The sequence below is a fragment of the Triticum aestivum genome, chromosome 6D, assembly GCF_018294505.1.
Source record: "Triticum aestivum cultivar Chinese Spring chromosome 6D, IWGSC CS RefSeq v2.1, whole genome shotgun sequence".
NCBI classification, from domain to species: Eukaryota; Viridiplantae; Streptophyta; class Magnoliopsida; order Poales; family Poaceae; genus Triticum; species Triticum aestivum.
In genome coordinates this window covers 292,279,734-292,299,931 of record NC_057811.1, presented here as the reverse complement: position 1 = coordinate 292,299,931, position 20,198 = coordinate 292,279,734, and the positions used below count along the sequence as shown (strand labels likewise).

At 42.3% G+C, this 20,198-nt stretch overlaps 1 protein-coding gene across 1 annotated transcript; it reads right to left on the bottom strand.

Moving 5' to 3' along the window:
- Nucleotides 1-8,528: 8,528 nt before the first annotated feature.
- LOC123144711 (WEB family protein At4g27595, chloroplastic) lies at nt 8,529-15,941 on the bottom strand. The gene is made up of 8 exons (XM_044563926.1): nt 15,641-15,941; nt 15,340-15,531; nt 12,151-15,219; nt 10,774-11,611; nt 10,032-10,687; nt 9,576-9,720; nt 9,413-9,491; nt 8,529-8,978 (listed from the first exon to the last, which is right to left on the bottom strand). Exons 1-8 carry the CDS (start codon nt 15,794-15,796, stop codon nt 8,876-8,878), a joined length of 5,238 nt encoding a protein of 1,745 aa, XP_044419861.1. The 5' UTR covers nt 15,797-15,941; the 3' UTR covers nt 8,529-8,875.
- Nucleotides 15,942-20,198: the final 4,257 nt, after the last annotated feature.

The following is a 20,198-nucleotide window of genomic DNA, read 5'->3' as shown; positions in this document are numbered from 1 at the left end:
TAGACATGACCGAGACACATCTCCGGTCAATAACCAATAGAGGAACCTGGATGCTCATATTGGCTCCTACATATTCTACGAAGATCTTTATCGGTCAAACCGCACAACAACATACGTTGTTCCCTTTGTCATCGGTATGTTACTTGCCCGAGATTCGATCGTTGGTATCATCATACCTAGTTCAATCTCGTTACCGGCAAGTCTCTTTACTCGTTCCATAATGCATCATCCCGCAACTAACTCATTAGTCACATTGCTTGCAAGGCTTATAGTGATGTGCATTACCGAGAGGGCCCGGAGATACCTCTCCGACAATCGGAGTGACAAATCCTAATCTCGATCTATGCCAACTCAACAAACACCATCGGAGACACCTGTAGAGCATCTTTATAATCACCCAATTACGGTGTGACGTTTGATAGCAAACTAAGTGTTCCTCCGGTATTCGGGAGTTGCATAATCTCATAGTCATAGGAACATGTATAAGTCATGAAGAAAGCAATAGCAATAAACTAAACGGTCATAGTGCTAAGCTAACGGATGGGTCTTGTCCATCACATCATTCTCTAATGACGTGATCCCGTTCATCAAATGACAACACATGTCTATGGCTAGGAAACTTAACCATCTTTGATTAACGAGCTAGTCTAGTAGAGGCATACTAGGGACATTTTCTTTATCTATGTATTCACACATGTACTAAGTTTCCGGTTAATACAATTTCTCCGATTTGGGTTCGAGCTTATCAGGTTGAAGCTTTTTCACATAAGCATCGCAGCCCCAAACTTTAAGAAACGACAACTTGGGTTTCTTGCCAAACCACAGTTCATATGGTGTCGTCTCAACGGATTTAGATGGTGCCCTATTTAACGTGAATGAGCCATCTCTAAAGTATAACCCCAAAACGATAGCGGTAAATCAGTAAGAGACATCATAGATCGCACCATATCTAATAGAGTGCGGTTACGACGTTCGGACACACTATTACGCTGTGGTGTTTCGGGTGGCGTGAGTTGCGAAACTATTCCGCATTGTTTCAAATGAAGACCAAACTCGTAACTCAAATATTCACCTCCACCATCAGATCGTATAAACTTTATTTTCTTGTTACGATGATTTTCCACTTCACTCTCAAATTCTTTGAACTTTTCAAATGTTTTAGACTTATGTTTCATCAAGTAGATATACCCATATCTGCTCAAATCATCTGTGAAGGTCAGAAAATAACGATACCCGCCGCGAGCATCAACACTCATCGGACCGCATACATCAGTATGTATTATTTCTAACAAGTTTGTTGCTCGCTCCATTGTTCCGGAGAACGGAGTCTTAGTATCTTGCCCATGAGGCATGGTTCACAAGCATCAAGTGATACATAATCAAGTGATTTCAAAAGCCCGTCTGCATGGAGTTTCTTCATGCGCTTTACACCAATATGACATAAACGGCAGTGCCACAAATAAGTTGCACTATCATTATTAAACTTATATCTTTTGGCTTCAATACTATGAATATGTGTATCACTATTATCGAGATTTAATAAAAATAGACCACTCATCAAGGGTGCGTGACCATGAAAGATATTACTCATATAAATAGAACAACCATTATTTTCTGATTTAAATGAATAACCGTCTCGCATTAAATACGATCCAGATATAATGTTCATGCTTAACGCTGGCACCAAATGATAATTATTCAGGTCGAAAACTAATCTCGAAGGTAGATGTAGAGGTAGCGAGCCGACGGCGATCACATCGACTTTGGAACCATTTCCCACGCGCATCGTCACCTCGTCCTTAGCCAATCTTCGCTTAATCTGTAGCCCCTGTTTCGAGTTGCAAATGTGAGCAACAGAACCAGTATCAAATACCCAGGCGCTACTATGAGTATTAGTAAGGTACACATCAATAACATGTATATCAAATATACCTTTCACTTTGCCATCCTTCTTATCCGCCAAATACTTGGGGCAGTTCCGCTTCCAGTGACCAGTCCCTTTGCAGTAGAAGCACTCAGTCTCAGGCTTAGGTCTAGACTTGGACTTCTTCACTTGAGCAGCAACTTGCTTGCCGTTTTTCTTAAAGTTCCCCTTCTTCCCTTTGCCCTTTTTCTTGAAACTAGTGGTCTTGTTAACCATCAACACTTGATGCTCCTTCTTGATTTCTACCTTCGCAGCCTTTAGCATCGCGAAGAGCTCGGAAATTGTCTTATCCATCCCTTGCATATTATAGTTCATCACGAAGCTTTTGTAGCTTGGTGGCAGTGATTGAAGAACTGTGTCAAAGACACTATCAACTGGAAGATTAACTCCCAGCTGATTCAAGTGATTGTGGCACCCAGACATTCTGAGTATATGCTCACTGACAGAACTATTCTCCTCCATTTTGCAGCTGTGGAATTTATTGAAGACTTCATATCTCTCAATCCGGGCATTTGCTTGAAATATTAACTTCAACTCCTGGAACATCGCATATGCTCCATGACATTCAAAACGTCGTTGAAGTCCCGGTTCTAAGCCGTAAAGCATGGCACACTGAACTATCGAGTAGTCATCAGCTTTGCTCTGCGAGGCGTTCACAACGTCCAGCGTTGCTCCTGCAGCGGGTCTTGCACCTAGCGGTGCTTCCAGGACGTAATTCTTCTGTGCAGCAATGAGGATAATCCTCAAGTTACGGACCCAGTCCGTGTAGTTGCTACCATCATCTTTCAACTTAGCTTTCTCTATGAACGCATTAAAATTCAATGGAACAGTAGCACGGGCCATTTATCTACAACAACATAGACATGCAAAATACTATCAGGTACTAAGTTCATGATAAATTAAAGTTCAATTAATCATATTACTTAAGAACTCCGACTTAGATAGACATCCCTCTAATCATCTAAGTGATCATGTGATCCATATCAACTAAACCATGTCCGATCATCACGTGAGATGGAGTAGTTTTCAATGGTGAACATCACTATGTTGATCATATCTACTATATGATTCACGCTCGACCTTTCGGTCTCAGTGTTCCGAGGCCATATCTGCATATGCTAGGCTCGTCAAGTTTAACCCGAGTATTCTGCGTGTGCAAAACTGGCTTGCACCCATTGTATGTGAACGTAGAGCTTATCACACCCGATCATCATGTGGTGTCTCGGCACGACGAACTGTAGCAATGGTGCATACTCAGGGAGAACACTTGTACCTTGAAATTTAGTGAGAGATCATCTTATAATGCTACGGCCGTACTAAGCAAAATAAGATGCATAAAGGATAAACATCACATGCAATCAAATAAGTGATATGATATGGCCATTATCATCTTGTGCCTTTGATCTCCATCTCCAAAGCACCGTCATGATCACCATCGTCACCGGCTTGACTCCTTGATCTCCATCGAAGCATCATTGTCGTCTCGCCAACTATTGCTTCTAGGACTATCGCTACCGCTTAGTGTTAAAGTAAAGCAATTACATGGTGATTGCATTTCATACAATAAAGTGACAACCATATGGCTCCTACCAGTTGCCGATAACTGTTACAAAACATGATCATCTCATACAACAATTTATATATCATCACGTCTTGACCATATCACATCACAACATGCCCTGAAAAAACAAGTTAGACATCCTCTACTTTGTTGTTGTAAGTTTTACGTGACTGCTACGGGCTTAGCAAGAACCGTTCTTACCTATGCATCAAAAACCACAACGATTTTTCATCAAGTGTGTTGTTTTAACCTTCAACAAGGACCCGGCGTAGTCACACTCGATTCAACTAAAGTTGGAGAAACAGACACCCACTAGCCACCTGTGTGCGAAGCACGGCGGTAGAACCAGTCTCATGAACGCGGTCATGTAATGTCGGTCTGGGCCATTCATCCAACAATACCGCTGAATCAAAGTATGACATGCTGGTAAGCAGTATGACTATTATCGTCCACAACTCTTTGTGTTCTACTCGTGCATATAACATCTACGCATAGACCTGGCTCGGATGCCACTGTTAGGGAACGCAGTGTTTCAAAATTTTCCTACAATCACGCAAGATCTATATAGGAGAAGCATAGCAATGATCGTGGAGAGTGTGTCCACGTACCCTCGTAGACCGAAAGCGGAAGCATTTAGTAACGTGGTTTATGTGGTCGAACGTCTTCGCGATCCAACCGACCCAAGTACCGAACGCACGGCACCTCCGCGATCTGCACACGTTCAGCTCGGTGACGTCCCTCGAACTCTTGATCCAGTTGAGGCCGAGGGAGAGTTTCGTCAGCACGACGGCGTGGTGACGGTGATGATGAAGTTACCGACGCAGGGCTTCGCCTAAGCACTACGACAATATGACCGAGGTGGAAAACTGTGGAGGGGGGCACCGCACACGGCTAAGAGATTGTCTGTTGTGCCTTTGGGTGCCCCCTCCCCACGTATATAAAGGAGGGAGGGAGGAGGAGGCCGGCCAGGAGGAGGCGCGCCCAAGGGGGGGGAGTCCTACTCCAAGTAGGATTCGCCCCCCCCCCTTTCCTACTTCCACAAGGAGAAGGGGGAAGGAGAGGGAGGAGAGAAGGAAAGGGGGGCCGCCCCCCTAGCCCTAGTCCAATTCAGTTTGGGCTAGGGGGGCGCGCGCCACACCTTGGCCTACCTCCTCTCTTCCACCACTAGGCCCATGAGGCCCAATAACTTCCCGGGGGGAGGGGGTTTCCGGTAACCCCCGGTACTCCGAAACTTATCCGAAACGACCCGAACCATTCTGGTGTCCGAATGTAACCTTCCAATATATGAATCTTTATGTCTCGACCATTTCGAGACTTCTCGTCATGTCTGTGATCTCAACCGAGACTCCGAACAACGTTCGGTCATCAAATCACATAAACTCATAATACAAATCGTCATTGAATGTTAAGCGTGCGGACCCTACGGGTTAGAGAACTATGTAGACATGACCGAGACACATCTCCGGTCAATAAACAATAGATGAACCTGGATGCTCATATTGGCTCCTACATATTCTACGAAGATCTTTATCGGTCAAACCGCACAACAACATACGTTGTTCCCTTTGTCATCGGTATGTTACTTGCCCGAGATTCGATCATCATACCTAGTTCAATCTCGTTACCGGCAAGTCTCTTTACTCGTTCCGTAATGCATCATCCGGCAACTAACTCATTAGTCACATTGCTTACAAGGCTTATAGTGATGTGCATTACCGAGAGGGCCTAGAGATACCTCTCCGACAATCGGAGTGACAAATCCTAATCTCGATTTATGCCAACTCAACAAACACCATCGGAGACACCTGTAGAGCATCTTTATAATTACCCAGTTACATTGCGAATTTTGATAGCACACTAAGTGTTCCTCCGGTATTCTGGAGTTGCATAATCTCATAGTCATATGAACATGTATAAGTCATGAAGAAAGCAATAGCAATAAACTAAACGATCATAGTGCTAAGCTAACGGATGGGTCTTGTCCATCACATCATTCTCTAATGATGTGATCCCGTTCATCAAATGACAACACATGTCTATGGCTAGGAAACTTAACCATCTTTGATTAACGAGCTAGTCTAGTAGAGGCATACTAGGGACATTTTGTTTGTCTATGTATTCACACATGTACTAAGTTTCCGGTTAATACAATTCTAGCATGAATAAGAAACATTTATCATGATATAAGGAAATATAAATAACAATTTTATTATTGCTTCTAGGTCATATTTCCTTCATATTATCATACCATGAAAAATATGAAGGCATGAACATTTTTTTAAACGTGATTTTAGTTAGCAAATAATGTCTCAATACACCATCTATATGTGATTATATGATGCAAATAATGATTATAAGATAAATGTGCTCAACTATAAATACTTGCTAAATAAATACAACGTGGTGAAGTGCCCGAGGGGGCGGGGGATATGCCCCATGTCCATGTTGATTTTACATTCTGTAATACAAAGTTTTCTAATTTATTTAAGTATGTAGATATAATGGTCTTTATCTAAGATGGGCCCTAAGCCGTTTCACCTTTTCCCTTGCCCTAGGGCTAGCCCTGGAGAGCCTATGCACATGTAAGGAGCTGGTGGAGCAAAGCCAGGATCCTGAATTAATGGAAAACATGTGGACGATTCTTAAACCATTCTAGTCAGAACTAATCATACACCTTGCCCAAGCAGACCATCTTAAAAGATCATGCAGAGGTCGTCACTCATGTTGGCGAGCTGATAACAATGGTGTGGACATTGCTAAAGCATGATGGAGATGGCACACCGAAGACCGTGATAGCAGCGCAAGATAATATGTAGGTGCACGTATTCCATCTCTTACCGAGACTTCTCACCGAGGTAAGCTTATGTTTTAATAGCTCGTAGTTTAGCGGATTTTCATACTTAGGTTGAGTTTCTTATCCTTCATAGAAGCATAAATTAGACAAGGTTCAACATAAACAAAGCACAAACAATCAATATGTGCAGCTTGGACTGAAGTACAAACAAGAAGGAAAACAGATAGAAGTCGGCAATAGAATATACTATATAAGATTAAACATGGCAATTAAATGGTGGAAGAAGGAATTCCTGGCTAGGTTCTGGCTGAGGAGGGAGATTTCATAGTTTCAGTGGCGCTACATTTGCAGTTCTGTGGGGATTGTGGAATCACATAAATGATGGATGATTTTAGTTAGCAAATAAAGTCTCAATACACCAAGTATATGTGATAATATGCTGCAAATAATGATTATATGCATGTACACAACTATAAATAACTATTGAATAAATACAATGTGAAGTGTGAGGGGGTGGGGCATATGCCCCTGTCCATGTTGATTTTATATTTTGTAAAACAAAAAAATTGTACTATTATTTAAGTACGTAGATATATTGTGCCTTATTTAAGATGGGCTCTAAGTTGTTGCACCTTTTGCGGTAGCCCTGGTTTGGTGACTATAGTTTTTTCTAAAGAATCTGCAAGCATCATACATGAAGTTTGACCCCTAATGGATTGTAATATCACCACTCAATCATTCAACCTAGGAATAGCTGCTAATGTGCAAAGTGGTCAACGAAGTATTTCTCCAAAAAAACATATTCCCTCCATTCCATAATGTAACCCATATTTTTCGAGATTCAACTTTGACCATAAGTTAAACCAATAATATATAAATCATTTTACTGGAAAGTTATACCTTTAAAAACTTCTTTCGAATACGAATTCAAAGGTATATGTCCCCGCCGCAGTCGCCATGTTAGTTAAATTTATGGTCAAAGTTAAATCTCGAAAAACATGGACACGCTACATTATGAAATAGAGGGAGTAGTACGTGGGATACCACAGTTTTTACATCATAGTTTATTAAACCCGAACACCAAGCATTTAACTATAGGTTTCTTCTTCTTTTTTGCGGCTTATTATAGGTTTCTTCCTTAGAAATCAAAATCGTGGTATTCTAGAAAGAAAAAACACCGAAAGATACTATGGATCCAAACGGGGCCTAAAGTGGTATTTTGTGAAACAAACTAAATTAAGGCATGCCCTACGCATCGGTTGGTTGACGCGTTGATCGGATAGGCCACATTCACAGCCGTTGGATCCTGCCTATGCTAGCTTTCGATATGGGTCACGTCATCCATTTAACTGCGACATACCGTTTGCAACATGCCCCATGTTGTGCTTGCACTGCAAACACTTGTCTGCCGTCCAAAGCATTTTTTGACTGTTGCGACGTGCCCTATGTTGTCAATGCAATAAACCCCTTAAGTAGGGTTTGCAACATGACACATATGGGGCACGTCAGCCATTCAGCTACGACATACCGTTTGCAACATGACTCATGTCGTACTTGCATTGCAAACACTTGTCTGATGTCCAAAGCATTTTTTTTTTGCCCTTACAAAGTGCCCAATGTTGTCATTGCAACAAACCCTGCGGTTTGTAACATGACCCATATGCTCACGTTGTCAACAGCCGCTCTCCTTCCACTTGGTGGTCCACAACACAACCTGTGTTGCCCTCGGTTGTGTACAACACGGGCCACATTGCAAACACGTGTGTGGTGGTGGGTGGGTGGGGGTGGGGGGGTGGATTGGGAGGTGGACGATGCACGCCAACGATCAATGATCAATCAGTCGAGGAGCGAGAAGCCTTTTCCATTAAATTTTCATATATCTCTGTCTTCTGAAGTCTATTTTTTGAACCTTGTAAGTTCCGTTTTGTTGACAAAGAATAATTGGTGGCATTATAGTAGGAATTCTTCGGTAGTATCTCTAATAATCCTGTGATGAGACCTTAACTATATCAATAATTCTGTGCCACAAATGCAGGATAGGTCATGATACACCTTCATGTAGTTTGAAAAGTAAAGCCTTACCACCGCATAATAATTACTCCCTCTATTTCCTTTTATAAGACCTTGTAGACATTTCAGACAGCATACAAAATAGGTCAATTTTAGTTGTCTGAAATGACTGACTTATAAAAGTGAACGGAGGGAGTAATAAATTGCCAGCCAAACAGAACACCCTCCCTGAACAACGATAACAAGAAATAATAGTCTTATAAGCCTTTCATTTTGATCAGCAACACGTCACGCTATAGCCAGTTGGACATCTTGCTTCCCAAAGGAAACACACAGAAAACTCTCGTCCAAACATTCACTTCTCCAGCGTAACAAAGAGTGGTATTGTTATCTTCTGCACATATTACATCCTGCTTGCGGAATTTGGCACATCGTGCTCGAGTACAAATTTGAAAAGGGAGCAGGAGACGAAAAGAATGACATTTCTATAGTATATAAAAAGGGAGGAGAGAGAAAAAAGGTAAAACTATGGATCCACGCTATTGTACAGTTATGCTATTAGGGGGTTGGTTATTCACAAGCAGTGTCACAAGATGCTGCCTACCAACCATAGGTGCAGGAAGAGCCAATACGCCAAGAGTCCTAGCCTTGCTCGCGGCCGGTTCATCAGAATTTGGCTCCCTGAGACCCTGCAGAAAGATACAAGGCAGATCGACTAAAAACCAGCATGTAGTATGCACTACTGAACTTCCACACAACCATGACAGCAGTGAAAGAAATTCAATCAACAAGGACAATGTATGTATACAGCAATAAGTTCTCCATCTCCTCTCTTAGAAATAAATCTGAGCTGGCAAACGTACTGAACTCAACTATTAAGGGGCATATCTACTGCATCTAATAGCTAGGGCCTTCGTGCAATTACACAAGTCATTTTGGTTCATGAGACGTCCAAGTAGAACTCCAGACTCAAGATTGACACAGACATTTATACTCGACTATAAATTAAAGGAAACAGACGGAGAAGAGAAAAGTTCAAATTCGGAGCAAAGATATGCCTTTTAGTTCCCCCAGTGACACCTGAGTTTGAAAATCATTACTCGTTGATTTCAAAATAGCTTACCAGATGCCATCAACTCTGTCAGCGATGTGCTTTCCTTGTGCTGGAATCAAGCCAGATGTATGCAATGACTTAATACGCCCTTCAATACAGAAAATATGGCATTGTTATAACACTTGTATTAATTGAAACACTTCAAAGTGACTAAAAATATAGGCTATGTTACCTTTGTCATCCGAATCATGTGCAGCAATTAGTCGTTCAGACTCTGAGCCCATATTAAGAACAAGATGGTCGGATGAACCCTTCCGCATTACTCTAGCATGTGCAGCAGTAGGGACAGATGAAACCGATGCCTTCCCCATTGGCCCCTACAAAGAACAAAAAAACAGTGAATTATTACAGCCCAGGATATATGCAATTTTTATTCACCTGTCAAGTGTCAAGATATGTGCTGGTATGTGAAATCTAGCTCATGCGCAGTGAACTGTTACAACTACTGACATGGGAAATACCAAGAAACCACAAGCATAAGGCCCATGGCCAGGCAAATCATGATGAAAGAACAGTGATACCGCTATATATAATAAAAGAAACATTGGGAACAACATTAACATATCTTAAAAGATCACGTAGACAAGTAACAAAGCAATGAAGGAACTATAAGACAACGAGGGCTTACCAAATCTTCAATCTCGGATATGTCTGAACCAATTGCCGAGGAAGATGTGTCAAATGCTCTGTCTTTACTAACCTCTGGCTGCACAAGCTGAGAATGATACAAGTCCTCAAGCATCTTAACTTTTGCTGATAACTCATCAACTGTCTTTTCCCTGGCCTGCAACTTTGATCCCAGCTCCTGTTTTACAGACTTGGCATTCCCAGATTCCATACTTGAGGCGATTATTAGTTTTTCCAGCTTTGGTAAGAGTGTTTGTGTGCTTGCAGGTTTATTATCTTCCAGCGCATCTTTTCCAGCAAGATATCCAAACCGCTGAATCATTCGCTCCATACTGACTGTTACCTCAAGCAGTTCACTGCTTTTTGATTCCAACTCCCTACGATTTGAATCAATGTTTCTGCAAACCTCCTTGAGCTGTTCAATTTCACGAGCATGAGATTCAAGATTTAACTGTAAATCTTCGTTTTCGTATCTTAAGGTCTCCGCTTCACGTTGGAGTGCATCAAATTCATCAATAACAAAGAAGACTTTGTCCATGGGACTAGAGAACATAGCCACTTCCCTCTGCAAATGCGACTCGCCAGATGGTATATTTAGTTTATTTACTTTTTCAACAAGTGCTTCCAGCTGATCCTTTGAAATTGCATCAGTTGTACCTGTTAAGACAAGAAAAATAATAAGTAAGTTTGAAATAAAAAGTTGACCATATGAATGTCTACTTAATAGTTTCATGGGAAATTACCTCTTTCTACTGTAGTTTGTTCAAGTGACAGCAACTCTAATTCTCTTGCCTTCAGCACATCCTCTTTTTCCTGGTATTCCTGAATCCTTATTTCCATTCCATTGCGCTCATCATATACAGTTCTGAGATCTTCCTCCAGTTTGCATACTCTTTCCAAATACAACTGGTGGTCATTTGAAGCAGTTTCAGCAGCTGACTCGGCTTGTTTCAGTCTCATTTTCAATTCATCTAACAAAGTTATCACTAACCCCTTAATATCAGATAACCTCTGAGACTCTGACTTCAGTTTGTTCACGGAAGATACTAAAGTGTCCACCACCTTTATATAATCACCAGACTCCTCGTTCTTCAAAACAGACAAAGTTTGTCCTACTTTTGCTACAATGCTGGAGTTGCCTGTTGCCAAGTCTATTGCGTAACCTAAATCAAGCAAGCCATCAAAAATAATTTGAATCTGTTCAGTGCAATAAATACATTTTGATGACATTGCCCTGAGCTCTTTTTGCAGCGAAAGCAATTCATCTTCTTGAGCTCTGTTCTGAGCGTCCTTGTTCTCCAGTTCAATCTTCAAGGAGTCGTGCTCTTCTAAAGTACGAGCAAAGTTGCTGCTTGCTAATTGCAAAGCACGGAGCAACAATATAATATTGTCACTCATGTAACCTGATAGATCTTTAAAACATCCAGAGAAATTTCCAGCTTGATTGCTGCATTGTTCAACAATATTACTCAAGGATGAATCATCATCAATATTCTCTTTTCTGCTTTTTCTGTCAAGCATTCTTTCAGTAACAAAGTTATTGTAGTCTTGAAGAGAGAAAAGCTTGCCAAATTCTGAATCCTGCTTATGTGTATAATAAAAAACCAGGTTATGCTTAAATATGCTGAAGTCAAATAAGCACAATTATTTAATTCCAAAACCAAGCAGAGCAAAAACTTGAAAAAGAGGCGAATGCGGAGGAGGGAGGGAGAGGGAGATCATCGTCCAAAGTAACATAAGAAACTGTAAGTGGGCAATGTCTAACTTACCGCATAGGCCATAAAGCTAGAACAATTCCTAACATGACAAGACACGACACGTCGACAGCTCAAAATGCGAAGTCATCCAACCATCTAGCTCGTCAGTTACATACATGAAAACACATTACAAACGGGACAGGTCCAACAAAACAAAAGCTGCGCTATGAATCGGTAAGGGAAGCATTGAACTAAGTTCAGTAACACAATAACTACATTATTGTTGGAAATAGTGTCCTGACAGAACAAGTAATGCTAGAAAACCAGTAGGTTTGACAAATAGTAAATATACTGCAACACACGGAACAAATAAATCAAAGAAATACTTTTGGGAAAAATCATGCAACCATAAAAACACTTTACCTCCATAATAGGATCAATCTGGAACCCCATTGCAGCGAGATGTTCATGCATACCCTTCACTGTAAGGCTCATATCTCTCAAGGTGCTGACCTTCTTTCCAAATTCTTCAGCCATCAATGATATCATACTATCATCCATTACAAGTGTGCTAAGCTTCTCAAGGTAACCATGATGTTCGGTTGAATAACTTTGTAAGTTTCCATGACTTTTATCCAACTCTTCCAAACATTTAGCTAGCTTAGCATTAAGAGCACTGGTTTCCATTTCATATTTGGCTCCAGCTTCATTCTTTTCAGCACTAAGAATAGCAACATCTGTTCTGGCCTGTGATAATGCATGTTGCAGTGAGTTAATAGTTGCATTGGCATCTTCTAGTTTGTTGGCATTATGAGCCAGTTCCTCATTTGTTTTCTCCAACTCCTCCTCTACAGCAGCAGTACGCAATTGCATTTGGTATTTCTCTTCAGAAGTAGAAGAAATATACTCATTTAATTTACTCAACTCATCTTCTAATATCTTTATAGTAGAATAGGAATCAGAAAGCCTGCCAGCTTGCAAAGTGACTTGCTCATGTGCTCTCTGTAGCTCATTCTCCACATGATTCTTAGCAGCTTGTGACTCCATTATGTATTGGGCGATCTGGCTTATTTTTTTCACAGGGTCCTCAGAGGGGTGATCGACAGGAAGAGCGACGCTTGATACTGAATCAACTAGAATGCCCAAGGAAACTTTAGCTTCTTCCAACATGTTATCTACTTTACCCTTTTCCTCACTAAGGGAAATAATGTCCAACTGCAGCTTATCAAAATGCATAACCTGAGAAGATAAATTCTCAACTTGTTCTCTGAGATCAGTATTTGCAGATTCTCTTGACACTATCTCATATTTCATATTCTCCATTTCTGTGTTCCTTGCTTCCAGATCTCGTTTTAGCTTATCTGATATAGAGTTATTCTCATCCAGAGCTTGTTTTAGATTCTCTGTTTCAGAGTTATTCACATCCAGAGCTTGTCTGAGCTTTTCTAGCTCAGAATTCTTTTCATCCAGAGCATGTTTCAGCTTCTCTATCTCAGAGCTATTCCTATCCAAAGCATGTTTTACATTCTCTGTTTCAGAGATCTTTTCATCAATAGCATGTCTTAGCTTCTCTATCTCAGAGTTCTTCTCATCAAGGACTCGCTTGAGCCCTTCACGCTCCTGTACCAAACCTTTCCCCTTTTTCACGGCCATTGACAGCTTCTCCCTAAGCAACGATGATTTTTCATCCACCTTTTCAAACTCTTTCTGTAATGAGTCCTTTTCATTTTTCAAAACATAAATCGCCTCTGTCATTTTTTGTAGTTCACCTGATAGTCTCATTCTCTCAGATCTATCAGTCATGTCTTCTTCAAGAATTAATTTACAAAGTGTTAATTCCTGATGTAGGGTATACACTAGTGTTTGTAACTTCTCTAAATTTTCACACTCAATAGGAGAGGATTTTGCTCTTCGCTGGATGCTGCTTACGCACCGGTCCACCAATTTCGTAGTCTCCAGGGGCTCATTGTCCTCCCATTTGACATCAGAAACCTCTGCAAATGCCTTTACAAGCTCAGTATTCTGCGATGAGATAACAGATAATTTATCAACAGCACCATTGTATACAGACATTAATTCAGAAAGTTCATTTACAAGTATGTCCTTTGCCTGCTTCTCTTCCAATAGAACTATGGTTAAACGGTCAATTTCCTCATGCATCGAGACCAGTTTTGATTCATGTGCAGACAGCCTATGAAGAGCTTCAGAAGACTCATTCTGCATCCGCACCGCATCATCTTTGGCCTGGTCCAGTGAGCTGACTAGCCAAGTGATTTGTGAATCAAGTTCACCAGTTAAGACTGAGTGTGGAAAGTCAACCGAGCCTAGAATATCTTTAACTTTCCGGTGCTCCAAGAAGACCATGTCTGCAATTTTCTTCTGTTCAACCAACCATTCCAATCTGTCAATCATCTCCAAGGAAAGCAGATCCTCTGGAAATGTTGCCTCTGACATAACCTCTCCAATGCGTTGAAGGAACCCATCACTTATTGTAAGTGTAGTGTTTACATCATTTAGTTGCTCAATGCTTGCCTTAGCAGCTTCCCATGCGTTGTATGTTTCTCTAAGCTCGTCCAAACATTTCTCATGTTCCGCTGACTTTTCATCTAACAACATCTTAAGCTCCTCAAGTCTGCCCTCAGATTCTTGCAATGCATCAGACCTCTGTTCCAACTCCACCATGCACCTCTCCAGCTCACCTGATTTTTCAGCCAGTGTCTGCTTTAAGGAATCACGATGCTGCACCAACGACTTGCCCTTTGTGACAGCCAGGCTGAGCTTCTCTTTAGTAGTTGATAATTTATGCTCCATCTGCTCAATTTCTGCCTTTGTTTTGCCTGCTTCAGCATTTGCTATATCTCGAGCAGCTTTCATTTTCTCAATCTCTTCAGTAAGGATTTTGTTTTCTTCCACAAAACTGTTCAACTTTTGCATGAAATTTGCTTCATTTCTCTTGCTACTGACCAATTCCTCTGAAACATTACCTAAAATAATGGCGTGATCGCATTGACCCATGGCCACAAAACCAGGCTTAACCTCTGCCAAGACCTGTTCAAGTTGTTCAATGCCCAATAAAACCTGCCTGTACCGCTCTGTTAGCAACAAAGTTTTCCTTTCGACAACAGATATCCCGTCTTGATCAACACCCTCAAAACTGATGGCATCTTTCCCAACCACGGCATCGACCGATGCAACCATTCGCCCAATAGCTAGTTCTGACACTTGCCTCCACGAACCAAGGTATGCATCCACAACCTCTTTTGACACTTCGACCTCAGCAGCCCTGGCACGTAAGCTGTCAACCTCCTGCTCCCTGGAACGCGCCACTGAATTCAGTTCAAGCACAAGCCTCGAGCAATCATCCAGCATTGAGTGCAGTGGTGCCCTCTCATCAGGATCATCTGCATGCAACGAACTCACTTCCTGCCCCACCAGCTCCTGTAGCATTCTCCGGAGTGTCGATGCCTCCCGTGCACACACATCTCTCTCTTCCTGAACCAAGCCCAGTTCACATCATCTTATAGTCAGATCAGAGAATGGAGCTGGCACGTTGCAATTCAAGTGCAAAATAACATGAACTTAACTAGTGTGAAAAGCAAAAAGAAGCAATACCTTGTACTTGCGGCACTCGGCAGCGGCGCTAGACTCGTCCGGGAAGTCGATGACGGCGATGGATTCATCGAGCGAGCGAGCGGTTGCGAGGTCGTCAGGGGCATCCTCGAAGGTCTCTCCGCTGGTGGCATCGTCGGCGGGCATGCTGACGAAGATACCAGCGTCTGGGTCTGCCCCGGGGCTCCGCGCATCCTACACGGTGCAGAGGCAGGAGCTTCCGTAACCCATTCCATTTGTTCGTGCGGACCAGGGTATCAAAATGGAGATGGCAGAGCGGTTGGAGCCGCGGTGGCGATGATACCTGCGAGGGGAGCTCGACGAGGACGCCGTCGCTGCTGCCGCCCTCGTCGGAGTGTGCCCGGACGCGCGGGGGAGAGCGTCGGCGGGCGGAGGAGGAGGATGCAGAGGAGGAGGAAGAGGACTTGGGGGAGGAGTCGGAGTCGGAGTGGTCGGCCATGGCGGCGCCAGATCTGGGCCGGGTCGGGCAGGTGGATCCGATCAAACCATCGCCGAGGAGGAGGAGAAGGAATTGGGGGAGACGATGGCGCGTGGGCCCGATCGGGGGGGTGCGCGGAGCAGAGCTGCGAAGGTTGGGGAAGACACAAGCTGACAAGTGGGGTCCACGTGGCAGTGGAATAGGACGGTGCTTTGTCACATCCGGTGTCTCTTGGAGTGGGTGGGACCGCGACGGCCCACCTGTCGGTCAATGCTTCCGTGCGACGTTGGGGCATTGCGTGCACTTTGCATCAGGACCGAGGTTGATTCGTGAACCCTCGTTGACCACTGTATGATAGGGGTCCACGCGAATACAGGCATCATCAAAACTAATTAATCTTCACCCTCCCTAATTTTCATGAGGTGTTGATGCAAAAAAAAGATTTTCATGAGGTGGGCCCTTCCTCACTCCTAATCTCCAATGAAAACCGCCACCTAATTGCATTTCGTTGAATCCGTAAAACCTGGTCCGTGTGTGTAGCATTACTGGGTCCACACGTCTGGGTGGGACACAAAACAAGAAATCCAAAAAGCTTATTTCATGGTCTGGTCCTTCTCGTGCCTAATTGTCAGTCACCTACACCACATGTGAAGACAAAGACGTCTTTGACCGATCTCGTCCTACATTATACGAAAACAGGAGGAAAATTTGCGATATAGAGATCAAAACATTGAGAAGTGTATATAATGAATTTTTCTCTTGCGGTTCAGCTATACGGGAAGAAAACAAAGCATCCAACCAAGAAACGAAAAATTACATAAGTGAGCATTAAGCATAACTAGCACCGAATAATGCATCACAAACCTTTATATCAATATTCTTACTAAAGCATAATTACTCATCAACATGACTCACATATTACTATCATCATATCTCAAAACTATTATAAAGAATCAAATTTATTTTGTCCAATGATCTTCATGAAAGTTTTTATTATATTCCTCTTGAATATCCATCACTTTGGGACTGATTTCATATGTTGCTTTTGATAGCTCAAACAAATCTAAGTGAAGAACATGAGCATAAAAATTTTCTTCTCTCAAAATAACACAAGTGAAGCATGAGAGAATTTCTTCAAAATTTTACTAGCTCTCAAATAAATCTAAGTGAAGTATGAGAGCATTTCTTCAAAAGTAATAAAAGCACACCGTGCTAAAATATATATAAGTGAAGCACTAGAGCAATTCCATAGCTCAAAATTTTTAAGTGAAGCATATAAAGCAATTCTAATAAATCATAGCATAATTTTGGCTCTCCCAATAGGTGTGTTCAGTAAGGATAGATGACGCATTAAAAAGCAAAACAAGCAAAGACTCGTATAATACTAGACGCTCCAAGCAAAACTCATGATATGTGATGAATAAAATATAGCTCCAAGTAAAATACTGATAGTCGTTAGAAGAAAGAGGGGATGCCACTCGGGGCATCCCCAAGCTTAGTTGCTTGTTCCTCTTTGGATAATAACTTGGGGTGACATGGGGCATCCCCAAGCTTAGGCTCTTCTTACTCCTTATTCCTTCATCCATCGTGATCTCACCCAAAACTTGAAAACTTCAATCACACAAAACTCAACAAAACCTTTGTGAGATCCGTTAGTATAACAAAGCAAATCACTACTCTAAGTATTGTTGCAAACCTATTCATATTTTATTTTTGTATTATATCTACTGTAATCCAACTTTACCCTGGCTTATACCCTTCAATACAAACCATAGATTCATCAAAATAAGCACATAACGCAAAGAAAACAGAATCTGTCAAAAACAGAAGAGTCTATAGTAATCTGAAAACTTCAAATACTTCTGTAACTCCAACAATTCTAAAAAATTAGGAAAATGCAAGCAATTTGTATATCAATCTTGTGTACAAAAATCAGGATTTTATCGCTCTTTTGTGAATATTAAAAATTATTTTACTAGGCACAAAAGTTTCAGTTTTTCAACAAGATCAAATCAACTATCACCCAACATGATCCCAAAGGATTTGCTTGACACAAACACTAAATTAAACATAAAAACACAATCATAACAGTAGCATAATTGTGCAAACACTCGAGAATAGAAAGAAAAGGATAAAAATAAATATTCATTGGGTTGCCTCCCAACAAGCGCTATCGTTTTATGCCCCTAGCTAGGCATAATGCATAGATCTAAGTATTGTCATATTTAGTTTCCAACTCCTCAATCAAACACTTAGAATTCTTCAAAGATTTAGTATACAAATTTTCAATAACAATACTCCTAGGAACTAGTTTGAAGAATTCACTCTTGCAAATAGGGTCTTTTATCACTTCAACAAAATCTGGGTGAATACTAATCATCTTAAGATCTTCTTTGTTACTATTAGAAGTTGCACCCTTGTTTTTAGTGACTTGAGTAATCTTGCCAATTTTTACTGGAGTTTTTTCAATAGTTTTAGCGGAAGAAAAAGCCGTGCTTAGGTTACTAAAAAAATTCTTCCAACTTATCAATTCTAGCGGGGCTCTCCTCTATTCTCTCGTTGAATGCGGGTTCTTTTTCTTTTAGTACTTTAAGAGCATCTCCCGCTTTTGACCCAATTCTATTAGCAAGATTATGCATCTTTTTATCTATTTTTTCAATGTTTTCTTCAGTGAGCATTTTCTTTTCAATAGCATCTAGTCTTTCCATAATATGCTCGAGAGTTAAAGTTGTTTCATTAATCATAAGAGGTGGTGAACCCACTAGATTTCCCATAGCATTAAAAGCATCTAGAGAAGGGCACATCAAGAAATTTCCACCGGTAATCGTATCAAGGACGAATCTATACCACCCCTACTCGATGGAAAACGCTTCACTAGGGCGTAGCGCCTATGGCGTCTTCTGGGCGATGCCCCCACCGCCACCACCATTGCCGGGCCTGGCCTTGGCCTCCGTCGGTGTCCTTGTCGTGTGCGCTCCCTGGGCGTACTACGGCCATGTTACGGCTACGTCCGCCCGTTCTCCACCGGGACTCTATGTCCATGACGGTACGCTGGTTCATCTGATGGGTAAACCTAGATGCATCCGATCTAAGAACTCCAAAGCAGAAACATTACGGGACTTCTACTTCGTTCCAATTAGAAATCCTAAAGCATCAAGGAGTTTGTGCGCATCTCATCTCAAGTTCAGTGACCCACCAGACCGGAGCTTGGCGCCTGACTGTACACCTCATCTGATGTTCATATTGTCCGTACTGTCCACGACGTCGCCGCTAGTGCCACCACTAGCGATCGCATCAGAGGTAACCGAGGTGAAACCAGATGTTGGTGGGGGCGACAAAGGGGCTCCCCTAGCGGATGCTACCCGCCTAAAGCCGATAGCTGGAGGATCTGAGGCCCTTGGGGCGGACAGCTCAATGGCGCGTGCGATCGTCACTATGCTGGAGATGGCACCTTCTTGGATGGTTGGTCAATCCGCAGACACAGCAAAGGAACAGTCAGCGGGTTATGGACCAGAAGTTTGTATGGAGGGTGAGGATTAGGAAGAAACAAAGGAGCTTGCTGAGATTGTTATGGTGAACCATAGGGTGTTACCGGAATCGACAAGGACATGGATAGGAATGGAAACAGGGAGCAACAGGGAGCGTGAGGTGGATATGGAGGCAACCAGCCATGGGGCCGCTAGTCAACTGGCGGGGCCAGGTGTCGTGCCCCGTCAGGAGCCATGAATTGCCTCAGTTGGAACTGTCGGGGAGTTGGAAACAAACTGACAGTTCGGGATCTGGTAGCCCTTGTTAAGGCTACCGAGGCGAGGATAGTGTTCTTATGTGAAACCAGGCAAAGTTCGGAAAAAGTTCGGCGTCTGCGTAATAGGCTGGGTCTCAAAGGTTTTGCTGGTGTTGATAGTGTGGGTCTTAGTGGTGGTCTTGCATTATTTTGGTGTGACCAGATATACGTTGATGTTAAGGATATGAATGAAAGGTTTATCGATGCATATGTCCGTGTATCTCCTACTGCACCTCTTTGGCGGCTGACTTGTGTGTATGGGGAACCTAGGGTGGAAAACCGGCATCGTATGTGGACAAGTTTACAGAATTTGCACGTAAGTTCAGATTTGCCATGGTGTGTCATCAGTGATTTTAACGAAGCCATGTGGTCCTTTGAGCACCTTGCAGCAACTCAGCGAAATGAAAACCAAATGATAGCATTCAGGTACGCCTTGGAATGTTGTAATCTAGTGGACTTGGGCTTCCAAGGGTTACCGTTCACGTACGACAACAAGCAGTGAAGAAACGGGAACGTTAAGGTTCGGCTGGACCGCGCCGTGGCTGATAATAATTGGCGGAATTTGTTCTCTGCTGCTAAGGTCGTGCACCATGTCTCGCCTTGCTCGGATCACCTTCCAATCCAGCTGAAATGTGAAAG